General features: G+C 39.6%; 1 protein-coding gene across 4 annotated transcripts; it reads left to right on the top strand.

Annotated features, from left to right (window-relative positions):
* The first annotated feature begins 110 nt into the window (after positions 1–110).
* On the top strand, positions 111–10,996 carry LOC115587599 (uncharacterized). Of its 4 annotated transcripts, none has more exons than XM_030427516.1 (8): positions 111–202; positions 1,434–1,541; positions 1,758–1,890; positions 2,184–2,277; positions 8,598–8,922; positions 9,009–9,163; positions 9,256–9,383; positions 9,507–10,996. In XM_030427516.1, the coding sequence occupies exon 8, from the start codon at positions 9,854–9,856 to the stop codon at positions 10,865–10,867; it is 1,014 nt and encodes a 337-aa protein (XP_030283376.1). In that variant the 5' UTR covers positions 111–202; positions 1,434–1,541; positions 1,758–1,890; positions 2,184–2,277; positions 8,598–8,922; positions 9,009–9,163; positions 9,256–9,383; positions 9,507–9,853; the 3' UTR covers positions 10,868–10,996. The 4 variants fall into 3 exon arrangements, with proteins under 4 accessions (XP_030283376.1, XP_030283379.1, XP_030283378.1 ...); XM_030427517.1 differs by having other exon boundaries at positions 124–202; positions 1,437–1,541; XM_030427518.1 differs by lacking the exon at positions 2,184–2,277.
* The last annotated feature ends 11,555 nt before the right edge of the window (positions 10,997–22,551 follow it).

The raw sequence follows: 22,551 nt of genomic DNA, 5'->3' as shown, positions 1-22,551 counted from the left end.
AAGAGTTGGTATTAATCCAGTGAGTTAAATCTAAGCAACTCTGTTAAGTGTTGATTTTAAAATCAACACTTAACAGAGTTGCTCCCAGAATTCCAACGTATCTGTGACGTGTTTGCCTAAAGAGCGGGGCGAATCCAGCGGGGACAGCCGACGACTAGCGTTACTTTGTCTTCGCTTCGTTCGACTCAACCAGTATCTTTGTGTAAGTAAATGAAACGCAGCATGTCTATTTAATAATACTTTCTATGCAGTAGTATTTTATGTGTCTATAATAAGTCTCACGGAGTCCTGTCTGTATCGTGACCATAGACTGTGATCATGACAAAGTCCCATGTTAAGGTTAACGTTAGCATGATTGTTGTAACGTTATGCTATGTTTTGATGGGTGCTTTAATGTTCCTTTTGCACAAGAGTGTCGATGAATATACATAATTTGCTTAGCGTAAGTATACACGTTTGGATAACACGGTATATATGTACAACTGCACATTTTTTTTGTGAGGGGTTAAAGCTAGCTAAAGTGATGTAGCACGTGCGCGAGGCGTCCCATATTAACTGAATATTAAAACAGTGACGGATAAATCTGAAGGCCATCGAGTGCGCATATTAATTAGCTATGGTCTAATCTTAATGAATGACGTTGTTGGCTTTACACGGCAAAATGTCAAGCTATGGAGTAAGAGAGCCGGTGTTATGCCGAGAAGTGTCTGCATGCCGGGCTGGACCGGGGGATTGTGCTCCTGCTTGCCGAGGGACAGCTACTGAAAGTCGGTCAAGTTCTGAGAGCCGGGTGTTGCTGCTGGAGGAATACAGCTGGAGGCTTCCTGGCCACCACACCAGCCACACCAAGTCCTGCTTTAAATCTGGAGCTTTTTACGGACAGTAGTAGTTTATTTTTAGAAAAACTTTTGGGATAAAAAACTTTAGCTTCTTAAGCTAACGTTAGCCGGAGCTAACACCGGAGTCACACACCCCCTCAGCTGCTGCCAAAATAATATACGTCTGAAATGCCGGTGAGTTTATGTAATTTAAAAGTTACACCGAGTGTGTGAAGCTATCTATGCATATAAACAATAACGTCGCTGTCATGTTTATGCCTTCAGGTTATGTTTTGCCAAACTAACTAAGAGATGAGTTGATCATGTATCTCTGTGTTTACGGATAAATGTCGGTGTTGTTAACAGGAGAACTAGTTAGCCGTCATGATATCAGGCAGGCTGAAGTTCAGTTACAGTGTCACTGTGCTGGTTCCCATTGTCCACGTGAACACTAGTTGGCATGACTCGCGAGTAAGGCTAGAAATCAAAACAAACCTGACCGTCGAACTCAGGCGAGTAAAGAGGAAACAATTCTCCTGTCTCCACACGTCCATGGTGAACATACTGTAAATGATGGCAAAGCGTGGATGTCTTTTCTTTTTTTTTTCTTCATAGTAGCCTACATCATGTTGGTGAAGGTGAGATTTGGAGAAACGCAGAAGTATGTCAAAGTGGCTGAGACTGAAGATGGCTATGATGACTTCGACACATTTCTTCAGAAAGGTTGGCATCACTTTTCATACAGCCCAGAATGTTTGTGTAAATGTATGTAATATTTAAATGTCTTATATTATGGAGTTGTGTTTATGATAGCTAATGGTAATGCCCTGTGAAGAAATCAAAAAGTTGACCTACAATGTTGAAAAACAAGCGTAGCAAATTTCTGGTAATGTCCTTATTGTAATTTTGCCATTGCTCTAAATCTAATATTTTTATCAGTCATTCAAAAGCTAGATCTTCCACTTGAGACTGAGCTGCACTTGACACATGAATCAGGGACAGAAGTCGATGCAGATGTGTTTGAGGAGCTTTTGCAAGCAGGGAACCTTACTGACACCTGAGAAGTCAACAGGTAAGACTCAGCCTTGTTAGGGAAGGAGTGGATTCAGTAATGAGTATTGTGGAGAACTAATTATTTTTTCACCTTGTGTATACATTTTTTAAAACTGTTTACAGTTGTGCTTCAACAACAGAAATGTATTATTTAATTTCTCCTATGTCAGAAATAAATATTAAATGGCTAAAATATTTTACAAAAACTAACAATTTGAGAGAGACTAAAACTCACTGAAGCTAACAGCAGTAACATTTGTATCTTTTAAACACTGAAGGAATTGTAGTAGTAATGTCATGTTTATATTTCAGGAGGAGCCCACCCGTCTCTGTGCAAAGTAAATATGCTTTGGGCATCATCTCCCTATTTCCCAGCCTCACAGATCCATACTCGGACAATGGATATGTACGTTTGTAAATGAAAAACTTGTATGTCAATTTATGGAGTAGTAATATGCAGGGTTTCCTGCAGACCTTATTTGGCCAGGCGCCCCGCCCGGCCTGAAATCTGTAGCGCCCGGGCTAGAATGTCGGGCAAAAAAAAAATAAAAAAAAAATGATGCAATGCATGCAAGTGACACGGCAGCGCTTGAGAACTAATCTACCAGCGCACATAGATAGATTTGTGTTATAATGAATTAATGTTGATTCTTTAGTGCTGCGCTGTCTTCCTGCAGCGCATTCTGCGCCATCTCTCTCTCTCTCTCTCTCTCTCTCACTCACACACACACACACACAAACACGCTACCAGTTAAGACGAGAGTATTCCATCCGATGCGCTCCCAGATAGCAAAATTCTTCTGGCCCGTATCTGGCCCACACCTGACATGTTCATTCGGCCCACATACCGCATAGAATGATGGCACTTGGGCGCTCCACTTCTGTTTGCCAAAGGTGGGCCACAACCGAGCCATCACAATGCCAGATGTCAGCCAAAAACAGACCATATAAACCAGCACTCAACCAAATGTGGGCCAGATAGCAAAATTCTTCTGGCCCATATCTGGCCCACACCTGGCATGTTCATCCGGCCCACATACCGCATGGAATGATGGCACTTAGGCGCTCCGCTTTTGTTTGCCAAAAGTGGGCCACAACCAAGCCATCACAATGCCAGATGTCAACCAAAAACAGACCATATAACCTAGCACTCAACCAAATGTGGGCCACTGTGCATTTTTATTCTGGCCCACCTACCACATGGAATCATGACACTTGAGTGGTCCACACTTGTTTCCCAGATATGACCCACAGCCTAGTCATAATGCTACGTAGCGTTATGACTAGGCTGACCACTCAAGTGTCATGATTCTATGTGGTAGGTGGGCCAGAGTAAAAATGCACAGTGGCCCACATTTGGGTGAGTGCTGGTTTATTGGGTCTCTTCTTGGCTGACATCTGGCAGTGTGTTGGTTTGGTTGTTGCCCACTTTTGGCAAACAGAAGCAGAGCGCCCAAGTGCGATCATTCCATGTGGTATGTGGGCCGGATGAACATGTCAGGTGTGGGCCAGATATGGACCAGAAGAATTTTGCTATATCAACCAAGAGCTGACCATATACATTAGAACTCACTCAAATGGGCTCTCAGACTTAACCAGAACTGGTTTACAGTCTATGAACTTGTCTAGCCTGCACACATAAGGAGTCACAACCAAACCATAATAAAGTTTTATGTCAAATATGAACAAATACAATAAACCAGAACTGGTCTGAATTTGTGGCTACATGCCATTCTGGTACCCCCAGATACTGTGTTGAATGGTGACAAGTCCAGCCTTGTTGGGACTCATCTGGGGGTCTAAGATGAAGAAACCCACTGAAGAATTGAAGAAATGACCAGACATGAGAAACAACTGGTGAACAGAAGAGGACTATGATTTTTTAATTTTTTTTTAACCTGTGAGACAACAAAACAAAATTCAGGCCAAATCAGTGGAACCACTGAAAAAGGTGGAACAGTGGAGAAGCTCCAAAAAAATCTTGCCTGGGTCCAACATCATGGCTCATCTTCTTGTGGCCCTTGAAGAAATACACAAAAAAAAAACATATTTTGTTGACTCAGTAAAGCAGTACTGTGGTTACTGAATATGGTGGCAGTGAAGTAAAAAACACAAAACGTTATCAGGAGACCAAACAAAAATGGCCCTGTAAAATGATATAAAAGTTATACAATATTGTGTTGATGTCTTTCAAAACTTAAATCCATAGTCTGTTTTTATTTACAATTAATCTGAAGCTATAGTTGATATGATGTCTGATCACTGACCCAATATCTGCTTGCTCAACCTCATTCTGTTCAGAAAAAAATGAAAGATGGGATTGATAACAAGCAAAGTGAGCTGGAGTAAAGCAGCTTCATCAAACACACCCTCTGCATACAACTACATCGAAATAACAGCAGGAGAATACAGCAACGTCACTTAAAAAAAACAGTTCAATTTGAAGAATCTAGCACACATTTATGAAGCAGAAAATAGCGGCCAAATGAGTAAGAACCACAATTTTCACTTTAAAAAAGAGAGCTGATCCATATTACCTCAGATTCTATTTTGAGAGCAGGCCAGAGGTCCATGAGCTTGTTCACTGCTGGGCAGGACATCACTATGGTCTGTAGGCGTAGGGAAAATGTGGTCTCCATCATCTTTCTAATGAGGGGGAAACGTACAAATGCAATCAGTATAGAGATGTGGAAGAGGGCTGATTCTGTAATAATGGCTGTGCTGCAGCCTGTAGTATCTAAATAACTGTATTTTGGAGGTGAAAGAAGCTGCGCACAACTTACACGTCCAGATCATTTTGGAACCAGCAACCTAAAAGGCAAAGAAAGAGATGATAAAGTTTAGACCACCATCTAAAACTTTTAAAACAGAATTGCTTACACTTACTACTTAATATAACAAGTTAATTACTATTAGCTTATCAAAATATTATCACGGACTACAGCTATCACGGCTTTAAAATGACAACATGTTTTCCTCAAAACTATTTGTTTTATATAACATCTATAGATGGAAAATAGCTCAAGTAAACTTTTAGTTTTTAACAAGTTTTTAAGACAAATCTTGATTTAAATTTTGGACTCTTTAGACCAATCATCTTTCTTTTTGTTAAGTAAAATAATATCTGTGCAGTGCAAAAGGTTAAATATCAATTAGGAAGATGGTATGTATGAACAGAACACATTGATGGCTTGTTGAATTGAAGACGGCAAAAAGTTTTATTTTGACCAAATTGGCAAGAAGAATAAACGATGATATGTGTATGCGGGAGTGCGTATGATTTAGGGTTACCACATTAAAACATTGTCTGAGAAAAAAAAAAATAAAGTTATGTTATTTAGAGAGGGGGGAGTTGTGGTTGATATAAGAATTCATTCATTGGATTACCTGGTATCTTTATCATATCTCCAGTTATCTTCCTTAACTCTGTCTTAACTTCTTGAAACTGGAACAGAGAGATACAATGATGGGAAATACATTCATCACATATCAAAATGTACTGTTTGTGAGCTTGGATCCTCTGAGAGATCAGGTTGTAACCTAGGTTAGCTAATGTTAGCTGTGTTAATGTTAATGTAGTGTGCTAGCTTGTTCTAGCAGCTAACCATTACATTCATTGTAAATGGTTCGCTAGTTAGCACCATGGTGGCTAGCGGAGTTTTGCCTCTGCTGTAAAATTACTTTATTAAAATCCATGGGGTTAAATAAGTAAAAGTGAATAAATATTAACATTCAACACTTACAGTAAGTCCTGACTGCTGCCGAGTAGGTCGAGCTTTCTGCCTCCTGTCGCTTCCAGCCGGCGCCAACCGTCTCTGCAACGTTCAAACTTTTCTTCTTCTGCGTTTTTTCAAAGAGCGGTAAGGAATCAGTGTAGTGTGCGCATCAGCGCCGCCTTCTGCTTCGGAGGGTGAATCAGAAATTAACTCGGAATAAAAAAGTATCCCTGCAGCTGCACAACACTTAAGTAGAAATAAAAAAATATATAGGCTACATCAAACTGATGCCAATAAAAATACAGAAAATTCAGTAAAATACATTTTTTGTCTCCCACTAATGTCAAATGCATTTCAGACCATTTGCCCCAATCAAATTGTTACTGTTTTAATAGGCTATGATTGCAATTTATTTGTTATGATCGATTTTATTGTGTTTTAGCATGTGCTATATAAATTAAGTTTATTTTTAAATCACCCCTATTTAAAACAATATAAATAACAGGACTTTATCATTCTTAGCATGTTTTTACTTAATTCTATTACGTTTTGCTTAAGTGATGTTTTTAAGTTATGCTACTTATCCACAAAATAGCTCCATTTAATCCAAAAACACTTTACACCAACTTGACATAATTAAGTTAGTAGAACTTTTTCTAAAGCTTCGAGTATACAGTACTTAATATGTTTAATTACTTTGAACGTTCGGGTTTACAGTTGTTTATGAGCTGAAGCTTATTTTTTTATGTGCATTCATGTTGTGCATTTAGTGCATATACTCAAATCAGAGAAAACACTGAAAGACATTGTTGGTCATTACGTTATTGTAAGACTTAACATTTATTTTTTTATGAATTATTTAATTTATTTAACCTTCGTTTATCCAGGTGAGTCAACTGAGAACTAGTTCTCTTTTGCAATGACGACCTGTAAGATTCAACATCTCAGACAAAAAAGATTTTATTGATCCCATATCAGAGAAAGTTTCATTAACAAACAACAAATTCATCAAACAAGGCACATGATTTATACTCTTAGATATGAGAGATAATATATAAATATATTGCACTAAGAGAAAAAAGTTAAACTTGACTAGGCCTACTATATGTTGGCTAATTCCTGCTGGTATTAAAGAGTGTCAGACTTGTCCGACTAATCAGACTCTGTAACGACTCCCAGAATTATCTATCCGCTTGTTGTGTTGTAATATCTTTTTTTCTCTCAGATGTACTATATTTTATGAACAGTGGTGTTTTTCCTTGTATCATGGGTGCAACAGACGGCTTGTCCTGCACATGGGGATGAAGGGTGTTGTACATGATAGACATTGGCTTAGCTAAAATTCTCCTCTCACCCACCTCCATAGCCAGCTCCTGGCACCTATATATTTACATACTGACATTACCTAACGTCAGTATAGCAACATATATGCGGGCCACTTTAGGCTCAGGTCCAGATCATCTAATGTTGATTGTGCCATATTTTGGCCTAAAACTGGCACAAATATGTTTTAACGTAGCTGGGCCACGTGTGCTACCTTATATGTGGGCCACTTTAGGCTTACATCCAGATCAGTCGATGCCAACTTGGCATATTTCGGCCAAAACTGGCCCAAATATGTTTCAACAAAGGTGGGCCACGTGTGCTACCTTATATGTGGGCCACTTTAGGTTTACATCCAGATCAGTTGATGCCAACTTGCCATATTTCGGCCAAAACTGGCCCAAATATGTTTCAACAGAGGTGGGCCACGTGTGCTACCTTATATGTGGGCCACTTTAGGCTCACATCCAGATCAGTGGATGCCAACCAGCCATATTTCAGCCAAAACCGGCCCAAATACGTTTCAACAAAGGTGGGCCACGTGTGCTGAACCACATGTGGACCAGCCTTGGTTCACTTACAGAATAACCATTGCCTACTCTGCCACATATTTGCCGAAGATGGGCCATATTTGTTTTGTGATATTTGGGCCAAATGTAGCATTAACTATGTGGGCCAGTTTAGGTTCACATCTGCTTTGTCTGGGCCAGAAGAATGCCTATGGTGCCGGATCATTGCCTGAAGTGGCCCACATCCGTATGCTATCTGGGCTGCAAGATGAGAACCTCAGCAAAAGATTTTCATCATCGGAAAAACTACCATCCTGGCGAGTAAAGAGTTTGAAAATGCAGGTCCTACGTGCATTAAGTGTTTCCCATTAATTACTTAGACTGTGGCGGGCTGCCATGGTCTAATTTGTCCCGCCACAGTCTGAGAGTGAGCCGAAAAAATCTGTAACTTGTGTTTCGCGCTGCAGCTTCAGCAAAGCATCTCTCACTCCTGGTCAGTCGGCTCTGCGCCCCCTGCTGTACGTGGCGCGCGCACACTCATACGCACTTTCATTACTTACTTTCATTTTTCAAAATTGCGTCTGTCCAATTTTGCCTCGGGTCCGGGGCGGTATCAATTTATTGTGGGCAGCTGTCTGTGTATCGTTGGCATGAGTGGAATGTAGGGAGGGTTGTATAAATGTGTGTTTTGGATGTTTTCTTTCCACTAGTCTGAAAGAAGACATGTTATGGAAGCAAAATAGCCCAAAATGTTTTTGCCTGCCATGTCTCCCCTTAAGGCTGCAACTAATGATGTTTAATTACAGTTTAATTATTAATTAAAAAATAAACTAATTCAACACAGGTAACCACTTTTGCTTTATTTCGTTGATGGCTCAGATGTATGCTGTAGTTGATTTTGTGTTTTCACCATTCGTATCTATACAACCAATGTGTTTGTGATTAAATTGTGTACATGAGCACACAGTTCTTCATAGATCTAGCCTCTTAATTTTGCTTTCAAAGTGCACCAGATTGATGCATTTAACTTTAAAATGTTAAAAAAAATCTTCCGGGGGAGCATGCCCCCGGACCCCCCGAGAGGGTCCAACATCCACCCACCACAGTCTCACTTTTCCTCCAGGAAACCCTGATATGTTTTGAACTTACTCTACAATTTATTGTTTTTTAAATTACAGGAACACTTCTATGACCCACAGAGTGGATCTGGCTACTTGGCTGACTGTTCAGCGCTACACTGAAGCTCAGTCCCGGAGATCCTCCACCAGCACAACCTATCAAGATAGTCCAAAGAGAAAGAGGGAGGTTCTCTGCATTGATAAGCAGCTGCTTGGTGAGCACTGTCATGAAGCAATATCCTTTTTGAAACATTCAACTGATGAATCGGCAATCAAAGAGAAGATGAGGGCCACATTTCAGTACCGCCAAACACTGGTTCAAGATCAGCAGTGCTCTTCGACAGTCTTTGATGTCTTCCCACGATTCCTCGACATCACTGGCTTGGTAAGACTTCTTTTTATTAAGTGAATTGTCACTCAAGGTGTACACTTTTAAGTTGCATATGTATAAAAATGCGTGTTCTTCTGTAGATTGAGCAAGACATCACCATGATGTTTGGAGAGGAAGTGTCGGGCAGATTTTTGGCAAAATGGCCTTCTTTTTTCAAGCCTAGGATCCTGACAGACTGCAAAAAACTGACCTCTAATGAGCACATTGAAGACCTCGTCTGTGCAGCACGACTCAGGTGGGTCTGGTTAGCTTGGCTCATTCTTCTCTTTAAGATATCTCTTACTTATGATGTGAATGTGTCTGATATTTCTCCTGTTTTTCCCCTAGGATGGGACAGTGACCTGTCAAGCATTCTACTGTTGGTTCACCTGCTTCCTCCTACCTCCAAAGGCCACAAGAAGAGTGCTAAAATCAGCTCTTGTGAAGCTGTTGACCATGTTGTGAGATATATACAGGTATGCAAATAGTAGTGTACCTATGCAGTTATTCTGATGATCCTTTTATTGGCTTAGTCATTCGAATGTAGTGGCGCTACATTTCATGATTTTCTCACGATTCTTCTTTACATTTTCTTAAAGATGGGAGCCAGTGTTGAAACCTTCCTTGCTGGTGTGGAGCCGGGACAGCCCTTCCTCCTGTGTGTTGGTGAGAAGAAGAACAGCATCCAAAGACACTATGTCATCATTGATCACAAGGCCATCCCTTGCAAGGCACAGACATCCTTGGCAGCTTTTGATGAGCTCTTCAAAGCACACTTCGTCTTCAGTGTCAGCTACCAGGAATCCCTCTACAACTTCTATACGTTCATCCAAACCACAGTTTTTAACATTGACGTGGGAAGTGCCAAGGAAAGTCCCAGAGTCAAGGAGCTAAGAGCAAGATTTTTGCACGACGCTTGAGCTGATAAAAATCCTTGGATGCAAATATGTTTCTTTGTTATGTCTGTAAGGCACACCACAAAAGTTCTGCATTGCTTTGTCAGCATTTAAGACTTCACCACGGTCTATATCCTGGAAAGACATTACGTTTGAAATGTGGACAGCCGGGATGTTGTTTATCATTTTGCACTTATTCAGGTTTCAAGAAGCATCTTGTTCATTTCCATAGAGATGTTGCTTTGACTCATACTGCTGACAATGTGGACACTCAGAATGAAGTTGGTGAGCCCTCAACTTCACAGGCAGTCAGTACAGACTCTCCAATATCTACCCAGCCCTCTGTTGACAATAATCATGTGTTAAACATGTGTGCTTCTGTTGTAGCACAGTTGCAAGCATCTGGTGTTGCTGAGAGCACAGTCCAAGCAATGGTGGGGTCCATGGAGGAACTTGTAAATGACATTCATAGGCAAGCGAGAGAGGCAGTTCTCAGCTGTACTTCAGAAATTGAAGGCACAGATTTGGAAAAGAAGGTGGAAAAGTGTTTTGAGCAACCAGAAAATCCTTTCTCAACCTTGAACACAAGAGTCAAACGACAGAAGTTCTTTGAGGAAAAATGGGAAATTGTTGAACCTGTTGATTATGTTCTTGGGGTGCGGTTTGATGTTAGCAGAGATAAAACAACAGGAGTTTACAGTCAGGTCCCTGTAACAGATAAATTTGTGTATACACCCATCCTGGGAACTCTTAAGTCTATGTTCAAGAACACTGAATTATGTGAAAGTTTCTTACAAACCAAACAATACGAAGAAGGCATTTATAAAGACATATGTGATGGTTCATACTTCAAGAGTAACATTTTGTTTTCCCAGAAAAAACATGCTATACAGATTCAACTCTATTTTGATGAGTTTGAGACAGCAAATCCCTTAGGTTCAAAGAAAGGGATTCACAAACTTGGTTGTATTTACTTTATATTGAGGAACCTGCCCCCAAAATATAATTCTGTGTTGATGAATATAATCAGTGCTTTCCACAAGCACCGGCTGCCGGCCATATAGCCGACTACACAGTTAACTCCAGCCGGCTACTTTAATGACTATTATTTTTCGATTTTAATAAAGTTAAATGTTTTTCTAACAGACTGACAATAATGTCAAACTGAACCGCACTCATTAAAATTGTGATTCGCTGTGCTTGTACTGATAATAATCACAAATTACTCCGATCATCGCCGACTTCATTGATCACAAGGGAGAGAAACTCATCCGCGGCCCCGACACGCGGTGTGTGTGCGCGCGCACTCAGCGGAGTCAGTGTGTCGGCCGTCGGAGGCGAGAAGCAGGGCTCACCATAATACGCTTATTTTGTCACCAGTAATCCACTCTTCTCTTCCAGCGTCCATTTAGCAATTCCTGCGACACGTGCTGGCATCAAAAAACACTGTCGGTTGTACAAATGAAACCAAACGGACTCTAAGAGTGTATTTTCATTAGTTGCTAAGGGAGAAACGTTCACTGACTGTTTAATTGAGTAGCCACCACTGCAGACTGTGAAGGTGTCATGCACCGACAATAAGATATTTACAATCCAGAACGCCTCATGATGCAATATTATGTGAGCTTGTATAGCCTATTATTTATTATTTTCAGTGCGCAAATCACAGTTTTTATTGGTGCATTAGCGTCTGGCATACTTAGTTACACTAATGAATAAAAGAAGATGCGATATTTTGTAATAATAATAATATAATATATAGAGTAGATATTGATGCTGATAATAATAATAATATTAATAATAATAATAATAATAATAGAGCAAATGTCTGAGAAATTAATATAGGCTGCCTGTTCTGCAGGCACACTTAGGGTAATAATAATAATAATAATAATAATGTAATAATAATATTAATAATGTAACATTATTATTATTATTATTACATTTAAGACCAGTGTATAAGATCGTACCCCCCCCCCCCCCCAGCTGGCTACTTATGTATTATGGCTGGCTAGTCTGTGTCTTAGTGGAAAGCCCTGTATACATGTTGTGGCACTCTTTCACTCACAAGACCTGAAGACTTATGGATTTGATAACATCCTTAAGCCTCTTGTTGATGATCTTAAAATACTTGAAACACAAGTAATTGAGGTGCCTTTCTCAGACTTACCATTGCTTGGTTCTGTAATACAAGTAACAGGGGACAACCTAGGTTTACATGGACTGTTTGGTTTTGTTGAGTCCTTCAGTGCTACAAGTAAGGATGAGTCACAGTCTGTCTTTACTGAAGATGACCCTGGCATGATTTTGACCCTGGCATGATTTTTCGTACAAAAGAAATCCATGCAGAACATTGTGCAGCTCTACAGGAAAATCCCATGTTGGGTTCAACATTTGGTGTCAAAAAGACATGCTTGCTCAATACATTGCATTTTTTCCACACCTCTGACAACTATGCAGTTGACATAATGCACGATTTACTTGAAGGTGTAGTACAGTACGAACTCAAACTTGTCTTTCAATACCTTGTCAACCAGAAATATCTGTCATTAGAATCATTGTCACAGAGGATCCAAAGTTTCAACTATGGTTATATTGATTAAATAGATTAAATAATTTCCCAGTCTGGGATCATTAAAGTAATTCTATCTATATTAAGAGAAAAAATGGGCCAAGTGGATTGAAAATGGATGAGGCTAGCAAGGATCTTGGATTAAATGTAATTCAGTCGTGGTGTCTTGTGAGAAATGCTCCTCTTATTTTTGGTGATGTATTGGAAAGAAATAATTGTTACTGGAATCTGCTCCTCCTCTTGATTCAGATTGTGAATATTGTGTTTTCACCCATTGTAACTAACGGTATGACATACTATTTGAAGAACTTGATTAAGGACCCCACCACAAGCTATTTAAATGTTTGTTTTCACAGAAAAGATTGATTCCAAAGCATCATTTCATGCTACATTATCCACGTTGTATTAGAAAAATAGGTCCACTCCTTCATGTATGGTGCATGAGGTTTGAGGCCAAACATAATTTTTTTGTAAAAATTTTATCACAAAAACATTGGTGAAACAACACCAGAGACAGCTAGCTTACCACTGGGAGAATTTTGATTTTCAGAGATTTGAGTTTGGTCCAGTGAAGAAAGAAATTATTGATAGCTTGGAGGGAGGTGCTGTTTTAAGTTCTGTTTTTAATGTAAATGCATACTGTGAAGTGTCAACCACTAATTGGGTGAAGAACTATGGAACAGAATATCAGATTGGTATGTTTGTTTGTACTGGAACAAATACAGAAATTCCCATTTTCAGAAAGGTCACCAACATCATTATACATGATGAGCAAGCTTTCATTTTGACTTGCAGAGTGGATACTCTTTATTTTGATGATAATTTCAGTGCATACTGTGTCGATGAGAGAGCAGATTCATATTCTGCTTTTCCAATTAAGGAGTTGATTTATTACAGACCGTATGGCAAACAGTTTTCTAATGAGATGTGTGAAAAAACATACATTGTGCCACATTGTCATATTGTGTGACCTGTGTTGTGGTTATTGCAAAGCCAGTGCTGTTTTTTATGTGGTGTGCTTGTTTGAAATACAGATTGATTCAGACTGCAACTTGTGTGGTTTTCTTTGTAAATTCAAGTGGCATGTATTGTTTTTAGGAGTGAAATTGGAAATTATTAATTGACTCCCAGTAGTATTTTTAAAATGAAATTAACTATAAAAGACTTCTATGTTGAATTATATATAACACTCTACAGTGTTAATATAATCTGAACCTTATTCAGTGTTAAAAAAACACACTGATAGTGTTAACTTTTGACACTACACACTAGTGTTATATAATTCAACACTGATGTGTGTTAAATTTCAACTATCGAGAGTGTTGTTCCAACTCTGTCACAGTGTTAACTGTTTAACTCTTTCAAAAGTGTTGTTTTAACTCAATCTAGAGTGGACCAATATAGACACTTTCAAAGTGTTGAATTTAACTCCCAGGGAGTTGGATTAACACTTTCAAATTTGCTGTGTATTAGAGTCACATGTAGGTTTTCCAGACAGTGAAACTATACCGTTGAATAGATGTGTTTTTGTAAGATGGGAGCAGCAAAGGGGCCTCAAGCATCCTGTGCTCCTCCTGGTGTCAGCAGATATTAACAGTGTGTTATTGCTCATGTGATTTAAGCATTTTTGGATTCAAGTCAACTGAAAGGCAGAGCCTGTGCTCCTGCTATGGTGGGCCAAACTTGCCAAGATGGGCTTGGATATGCTTGGTCTCTCTCTTTATAGTAGCTCGTTGTGCTGTAGGCATTACACAGAGCACTGATTGCTGCATGAGTTCTATTCTAAAGCCCACAGAGTATCTATGGTGTACTCTGTAATTACATTCTCTGTGTGCAAAATCACTGCAGTCCTCTGCCCACTACACAGACTGTTCACTTCGCTCTGAATGAGCCAGAGTGCAAATCATTACCAGGACTGCCAGCTGAACCTTGTATTTTACTTCCATCAGATCTTTATTACATTGAGACAAACCAGTAAAGACACAGAATGTGGTCCACATCCTATGCAAGTACACACACATCATACATGAGGGAAGCAGATGTGTAAGCCATAGCGGAAGTTTAAGATGCAACTTAAATGTTCTGCATGTGGTTTTCACATGTGCAATTGATACTGACCCATCAACCCCGACAACCAGCATCCAGCAGAGCTGATAAATAAAGTGTTCATTTATATTGTGAAATTTTACAACATGATTTTTTTTACTCAGCAGGTCACAGGACATGATATGTGTGGTACATACTTTGTATCAGATCTGTGTCTATAGCAGCTTTCGTTTTGTACCTACAATGTTTGTTTGTTCCTGTAACAGAAATACATTAACACTGGGTTTTGAGTATATTTTAACAATAAAAATTAAAACTATTTTTAATGGACACTTTTGTCCTACAAAGCACAAAGGAAATGGTGGAGATACTCGCAGATGGAAAAAATTAAAAGAATCTGAAAAAGGTGGTGAGACCTTGGAAAACCAATAGCACAGTAGGAACTTGGGGCTTGGGAAATCAGCTTGTTGTTTCTGTAAAGATAAACTTGTAATAACTTTTTAAAACTTCAGTCTGATTGACACCATTAGAATAAGTGTCAATTTCCTGTTTTTCTACTCTTGTAATTTAACTTTATGTACTGTATGGAAAATTCCTACACAGGATGCTGTGAAAAAGATTACATAGTACATATTTTATGGTATCAGTATGCCATATGGATCCTTACACAGTCCAGGACTGAGTTTTGCCTCTGCTGTACCACCCTTTTTCTGTCAAAATCAAACTTTTTACAAAGTCTGACATCTTAAACCCATCTGTGTTTTACATGTGCTGTTCAAAGGGTTTCTAATTGAGAATAACATGTCTGAAACCTCACTGACATAATCTTTCTGAGATTTAGAGCGCAAAGGTCCACATAATACTCATATGCCTCATAAAACAGTTAATGGGTTGTGGATGAATGGCAGCCTGCAACATCCATGATTCTGAGATGGTCTGGGTTCAGTGGATAGTTAACCCTATCTTGGAGTCTGACCCCACCCTATTTTCAATCAAAATGTTGATTTGTCATTAACTTGACAATGTTACAGACACACCATGAACTATTTTCAAATATATGAGTTCAATGGGATGCCCAAGTAGCTCAGTTGGAGGAGCATGTGCCCCATGTACAAAGGCTCACTGCAGCTGACCAAGGATCGATCCTATGAATAAAACCATGAAAAGGCCAAAAAATACATTTCAGTATATATCAATGTCTTTGTATTTTTGAGGTGTCAGATGAAAACATCAGCCATTCAAGGCATTTCAAGGATAGAAGAAATCCTGCTCTACTCAGAGTTTGATATTGAGAAATTTGGACTTATCTTGTACATCAAGTTTGGTACGGACCAACCTGTTAGAGATAGGTGACTCTGTTTAGAAACAGTGTCCCGCACCACAGTAACATCCTGTCCCTAATGAATTTTTGTTGATGCAGCACATCCAGTCTAGGGCTGCATTCATAAACACAATGACCTCTGACCCTGCCCCTTGACTTTTGAATTCTCCTTCTATTTTATCAGCCTGCTGACAGGTCAGTCAGAGAGTAACCTGTCTCTCAGTGAGATTGTAACCTGTAACCATGCTGCACACCGACACATTTATGACACATCAGTGCACACAGACAAACCTGTCTAGATTTTAACAAGGGGAATTCCTTAAACTTAAAAATGACTGAGTGGACGGGCCTATGAGGAACCAATAACCATGAAGATATTTACATTTGGATTTACATTTAGGGCATTTAGCAAACGGTTTTGTCCAAAGCAACTTACAATAAGTACATTTGTCACAAGAGAGAAACCACAACAATTGTCAAGCCCTCATCTGAGGATCATAACTGCTATTTATCAAAGAGTCTTTAAGTGCATAAGTGCTATGATTGAAGTGCTAACGATACGAACATACAAGTGCATACATTTTTTATAATTTTTTTATTTTTTGGGGGGTGGTGGGAGGGAGTCATGCTATGCGGGGTCGAGGTGGAGTCTGAACAAATGAGTCTTGAGTCTTTTGCAGAAGATGGAGAGTGATTCCACTGTCCTGACATTGACCGGGAGTTCGTTCCACCACTGAGGTGCCAAAACAGAGAAGAGTCGCAACTTCGCTGAGCGGGCTCAGCGATGGGGGTACCAGTCGGCCAGCTGATGTAGATGATGTGGTGTGCTCTCGCTGGGGCATGTGGTCTGACCAGTGTTTGGAGATAGACGGGTGCAGTTCCATTGAAGGGCTTGAAGGCCAGTACCATCATCTTGATTGGATAAGGGCCACAACAGGAAGCCAGTGGAGGTCACAGACGAGGTGGTTCACATGGGAGAATTCAGGAAGATTGTAAACAAGGCGCGCTGCGGCATGCTGGACACACTGCAACGGTTTAGTTGCAGAGCCGGGGGGAGCAAGAGGGAGTTACAGTAGTCCAGGCAGGAGATGACCAGCGCTTGGACCAGGAGTTGCGTCGCCTCTATTGTAAGGAAAGACCGGATCTTGCTGATGTTGTAGAGGGCAAATCTGCAGGATCGGGCCACAGCAAGTTAGATTTCTGTCTTTATTGGCTCCCACATCACATAAAACCCTCATCGTAGCCAAAAGTCCATGTTCATATGGTGACCATTTTCCTCTGACATCATGCTCTGGGAAGGAAGTGCAAATGTCCTAACATTGTGTTACAAGTTGTAAGTTTTATAAATATAGGGAATCTGACAAATGTTTATCATTTCACAGCGTCTTGATTCATGGTTCAAGATGATTTAATTTTCATTATACAACACAGGGCTGCATAACATAATTAAAGTCAGTAAATTCATGCTACATAAACATAGAACACATATAGTTATTTATATACTTATATGCATAAACAGGTAGTGTTATTTTCTTCATTTGCGTCTGAGTTAATGTAAACAGCAGCAAAAAGCACTGAGTTTGAAAGAGAAATTGTGTGGTATGAGCCTCGTCAGCTGTCTGAAAGATCTGCTGTTCTAAACTCCAAACCTGCACTTTCTTCTCCAATGCTGATGAGTGTATTGCCATTGTACTGTAATACTTGTTTTAGCAACAAAGCCTGCTGTAGGCCCTCTGTTCTACTTAGAACACTTCAATGTAAATCTAAGGTATTCAAATCATGTACTGTGTTGTTACTCCTTTATCTTTTAGTATTCAGTATCCGCATTGATCAGTCTTTTGATATATGATCACTTTAAACAGGCTTATTGCATAGCAATATAAAAACACACAATGAAAAGCATAGGTAATATTTGTTTTATCAACAAAGCTGATAAGAAAATAACAATTAAAAATACTTAAACCAAAACCATAGCCAAGTCATGATCAGCAAAGGGAGGGATATCAGGCCGTATTTCAAGGTATAACAACATATTTGATCATCTATTAGTTTTATGCCATCAATTAGGAAATACATAAATTAATTTTAGAATATTAACAAACATCTTGGACACATTTATTTAAACCTGGAAGTAAAACATATAGTGTAATCAAATGGTAATGTTAGCTCGGACATGGTTGAATGCAGACACTAACTAATGGGCTATCAAATATGTTGTTTTACCTTGAAGTACGTCCAGATGGCCCTTTGGATTTCATTGTCATCTTTTCAGTTGCTGATCAGTCAGATGGTAAAATTATAACAATTTGTCAGATTCTGTACCTTATCACAAGTTCCTACCTGGAACACTACAGCCATGGCCTTACCCAGCATTGAGGTCACTGCCCGGACCTCGGTTTCTTTTTCCAAGGACACATCATAAAATTTGTTCAATAATTTCCTAAAAATAACTCTACTTGAAAGATGCATATTTACAGCGCTAAGATAACTGATTTAATCATCTGATAAGCGGCACAGGAATGACGATGGTTTATTAGCCCACATAGACAGAGAGAATCATTTCAGTAGCCTCTGAATTAAATGCTGCGGTCAGTGAAGCGAAGTAGTACTTTGTCACTTCTATCAACTGACGATGGGGTTCACTGCAAAAGCAAACCAACCTTACCTAAAAGCAAGAACGAAAGAGAAAAACAATAGCAGATCAATACAAGTGATGTTTTCAATATGGACAGAGACACCAGAATATTTATAAGTCATCCCTCCCAGCCATAGACTTATAAACTATGAATATCGATGGATGTATGCTATGAGGTAGGCTACCCACTGGCAGAGTTTTGTGACAGTCCAAATGTCTGTGAATACTTCAGAACCATGGCTGGTGTAACATTAGACTCAAACAAAGTTTCTTAAAATTGACTCACCAATTACAGGCAGTGGGCCAAAGCTTTTTCATGTATGCATGATATGAAATAAGTATTAAATCTAAGAAAAAAATTTGACAGCCCTGGTATGAACAAATATTTTTGTAAATGTATATTTTAATCAGTCAGACGTCAGGTCAGTGTGTTCACCTATAAGAGAAGAATATGTGTAATATGCTTTAGTGTACGAAATGAAGTTTGATAAAGTAGATTCGGGAACTAAGGCCACGCCTCGAACGCGTCCCATTTCCGCACCAGACACATTTAAGCGCCGCATCCGTTTCTTTCTCCTTGACCCCGACTTCACATCCCTCCCCCCCAAACCCCTCTTCTTTTTTTTCTTCTCTTCTCTCCTCCTTCATCTCATTACAGGAACCACCGGGGATCATTCCCAAAAGAGGAAGCATGGAGAAGGCTCCCCCACCCAGAGTCTCGGCTTCCCAGATCCACTCACGTCCCACCGCCACCAACCTCCTCCCTCATCGTACTGCCTACAACCCTCGACCCTTACCTCTCACCCCTCCAACCCTCCTTCCCTCTCCTCCAACCCTCAATCCATCCCTCCTACACATCGTCGATCCTACCAAATTCATACTGTTCAATAAACCTTTCTAAATTCATATCAGTATTTGGCGTGGTCTGTGTTAGTGAAATATATTTATCTCAAATTATCAGTTAGTTTTCACAAAATTCACCAGAAGTCATCATTTAAGGGGTAATTTAAATGCGCCCCCCTGCATGGAGGGGGCCCAGAATTTCTAGTACCCTCTACTACACAGAAACTGTTGAACTGTTGACCTTGTTATTTCTAAAATCCTGCGTATGGCCCTGACTACAGCATAACATTACCCCAGCGGTTGAGCTTCCGACCCTGTGTGGCATCAAAGGACTAAGGCTGATATGTGAGTATGGCCTAATGCAACAACAGGGCACATTTAAAATACTAGGTAGAACATTTTATTGACCATTTGGGAACATTATTTACTGGCTAGAAACAGTAATACAAGAGAGACTGCATCATAGAAAATCCCGTTTACATAAAAATAATAGCTGATTACAGAGGTCAACAGTGTCCTTTAATTGGCATCTGCTATATTCCTCCCAATGTACTTCAGACGTAGACTCCTTGACCATCACCACCAACACAGTTTTTAACGTGGAACTTAATGAAAGAGAAGAGCTGATTTAGATATAAAAGGGGACTGCTTACACGTGACTGCAGTAACCTAATGAATCTCATATGTCATCATTTAGTGTAGCTCTGCAGGAACATAAAAACTATTTGACTGAGCAACATGCAGTGGTTGTTCCAAGTCAGACTGACTTGAGTGGGAGATTGTTCTTTTTAACATATCAACGATGCCTTTTTTCTCACCCTCAGCCCATTGTTCATTTTGAGGTTGTGTCCTCTATGTAGTACTGTTGTTTTCCACTTGAGCAGACCATTTCACATGTGAAAACACAGAGCAGCTATGGAATTATGTGAGCGTGCATATATGTGTGTGTGTTGATGGCTCCTGGGTGTGGAGCTTAATCCCAACCACAGGTGTTTTGCTGTGACCAGAGAGCCCATCCACTCCTGTTGTGCAAACACTAACAGCACGAAATGAAAACCCACAGGAGACTATAAGAAAGATTTACAATATTTTCTTTAACATTTTAATTGTTTATATTGTACCGTAGAGGGAGAGAGAGAGATGAGGCCATGGCCAGGAGAAATACCTGAAAGTCTTCAAAAGAAAAACAGCAAATGCTGCAGTTCAAGTTTTGTGGAAACACAACATTTTCTGATTTTTCCTTATGGCAATGTTATTATGATACTTAGCATTCCACTTCGAAGATGAGCTAAACCAAAGTTAGCCCAATCATCAGAATTAATTTGTGTTTTACTGTGAATTTACTATTTGCAAAAATTACAGATGTGTATGAGTTAATTATGAACAATGCATTCTGATCCTATTTCATGCATATAATCTTATTTGCTGATTTGACAGTGTTGTGTGTGTTTTATTAAAAGTACACCAATTAACTTATGTGTATGCATGGTCTCTTTTTCCTCATATAAACTAAACATAAATGTTCACATTTTCATCTTTGGGTTAGGGTTAGAATTTTTTTTTTACTCTTTTGGCCATCAGAGGATGTTTTAAGGGGTCCAATGTGAATGATGATACTATGAGAGATAAAGGAATTATAATATTGGAATAATTTGGTGGTATTTAAAAACTTTTAAACACATAAGCACTCTGCAGAGAAAAAGCAATAAAATGATTCTCAGTGCCAGTTCTCAGGTACTAAATCTTCACCATTCTGAAAAACCTCTAATTATATCAACCAACATGGCAGACAACCTGCCCATTGAGACATGTGAATAGATTCTTCAGTGGAGTTTGCTTAGCTAAGTAGCCTCTAAGTGTGTTAACCCACTGATACCTATGGGTGTATATTAGCGTGACTATGCTCACGTGTGAAGCAGACTTGGACCGTCGACCTCCTGGCTGTGACTCGTTTCCACCGAGCTGGACCGCGAGCCTGACGCTATTCATCATCTCAATACTGAGCCTTTCATGGGGTGAAACATCATGGAGGGCCTGTGGTGTAGGAGGACAGACTATGACTCAATCCCCATATGGGACTGCTCAGGCCATGGCTTCCCAGCTAATGACCTGAACATGTGGGGCTTTCAAATCCTACTTGTTCTATTTGCTCAGTGGAGCATAGCAGATACTATGTTAGAGCAGAAAAAAACTTGTTTTAGGGTGGACTATAGGCTCTTCCATGAGGTTCAGCTGCATGAGCGAGATGATTACAGGCTGAAAATGATTCTGACACAGTTGTTGAGGATGTTTTTCCTTTATTGTGGAATTTGTCCGTATCTAAAGAGAGGGTCTAAACATAGATAAAAGATGTTGTGTGTAGTACAGATTGTAAAGCCCCGTCAAGCTTTTGTGTCATTTAGAGTTTTGGGTTATATCAGAGAAGCTTACAAGTCTTTTTTTGGAAGTCTAAGTTAAGACTTCAGTCTTCGAGCTCAAGTCCCGTCAAGTTTCAAGTCTTTGGTCACAAGTCCAAATCTCTTATGGCTGTAAAGAGCAGTCGATCATTTGCTGTATGCCTTCTGTTGTAATTAGAACACTTCAATATATATCTAAGGTATTCAAGGCATGTACTGTTTTGTCACTCCTTTATCTATAAGCCTTCAGTATCATCTTTGATCAGTCTTTTGGTATATGATCACTTTAAACAGGCTTATTGCATATCAATATAAAAAACACTCAATGTAATGTTCCTTTAGAGTTCTTTAATTGTATTTTGCCTTTTAACATGAACATACAGATTCAGTATAATAGGGGGTATTGAGGTCTTCTTACCAACTTAGCCAGCAGATGGTGGCAGCAGAACGTGGACTATTTAATTACCTGATCATTTTTACGGTGTTCGTCATCAGAGTCAGCACTTGTGGCAAGCAAACACTCATCTTTTCAACATATTCAGCCAATGCCAATCTGAACAAGCAAGCTAACCTTAGCTAGCTTATTATGCTGAGCTAAACATCTTTGCTTACCATCAATGGATGCGAACGTTGACTTTTACAACTGACTAAGTGGCCGATGGCTGATGCTAGAATGGGATGGCATGCCGAGTGAGCACAAAGCTGTGTCTCTGGAGGAGAGGTCAAGCTAGTGCAAATGAAATGTTACTTGGTTTTGGAATGGCAGGTTTTGGCACAATATTGTAGTGAGGAGTTTAATATAGGAGCTATTTGTTGTAAACATTAATGGTGTCACCCTCAGCTTAGTGGTAATGTTCACTAGCAGTTAGCTAGGCTTGTCCACCAGTAGTAGCTTACTTTACCACTATCTGTTGGCAGGTGGAGTTGGGTAAAAT

This window comes from Sparus aurata, chromosome 9, assembly GCF_900880675.1.
Source record: "Sparus aurata chromosome 9, fSpaAur1.1, whole genome shotgun sequence".
Taxonomy (NCBI): domain Eukaryota; kingdom Metazoa; phylum Chordata; class Actinopteri; order Spariformes; family Sparidae; genus Sparus; species Sparus aurata.
Note: the sequence above shows the minus strand (reverse complement) of the source record. Positions and strands in the feature narration are given on the sequence as shown.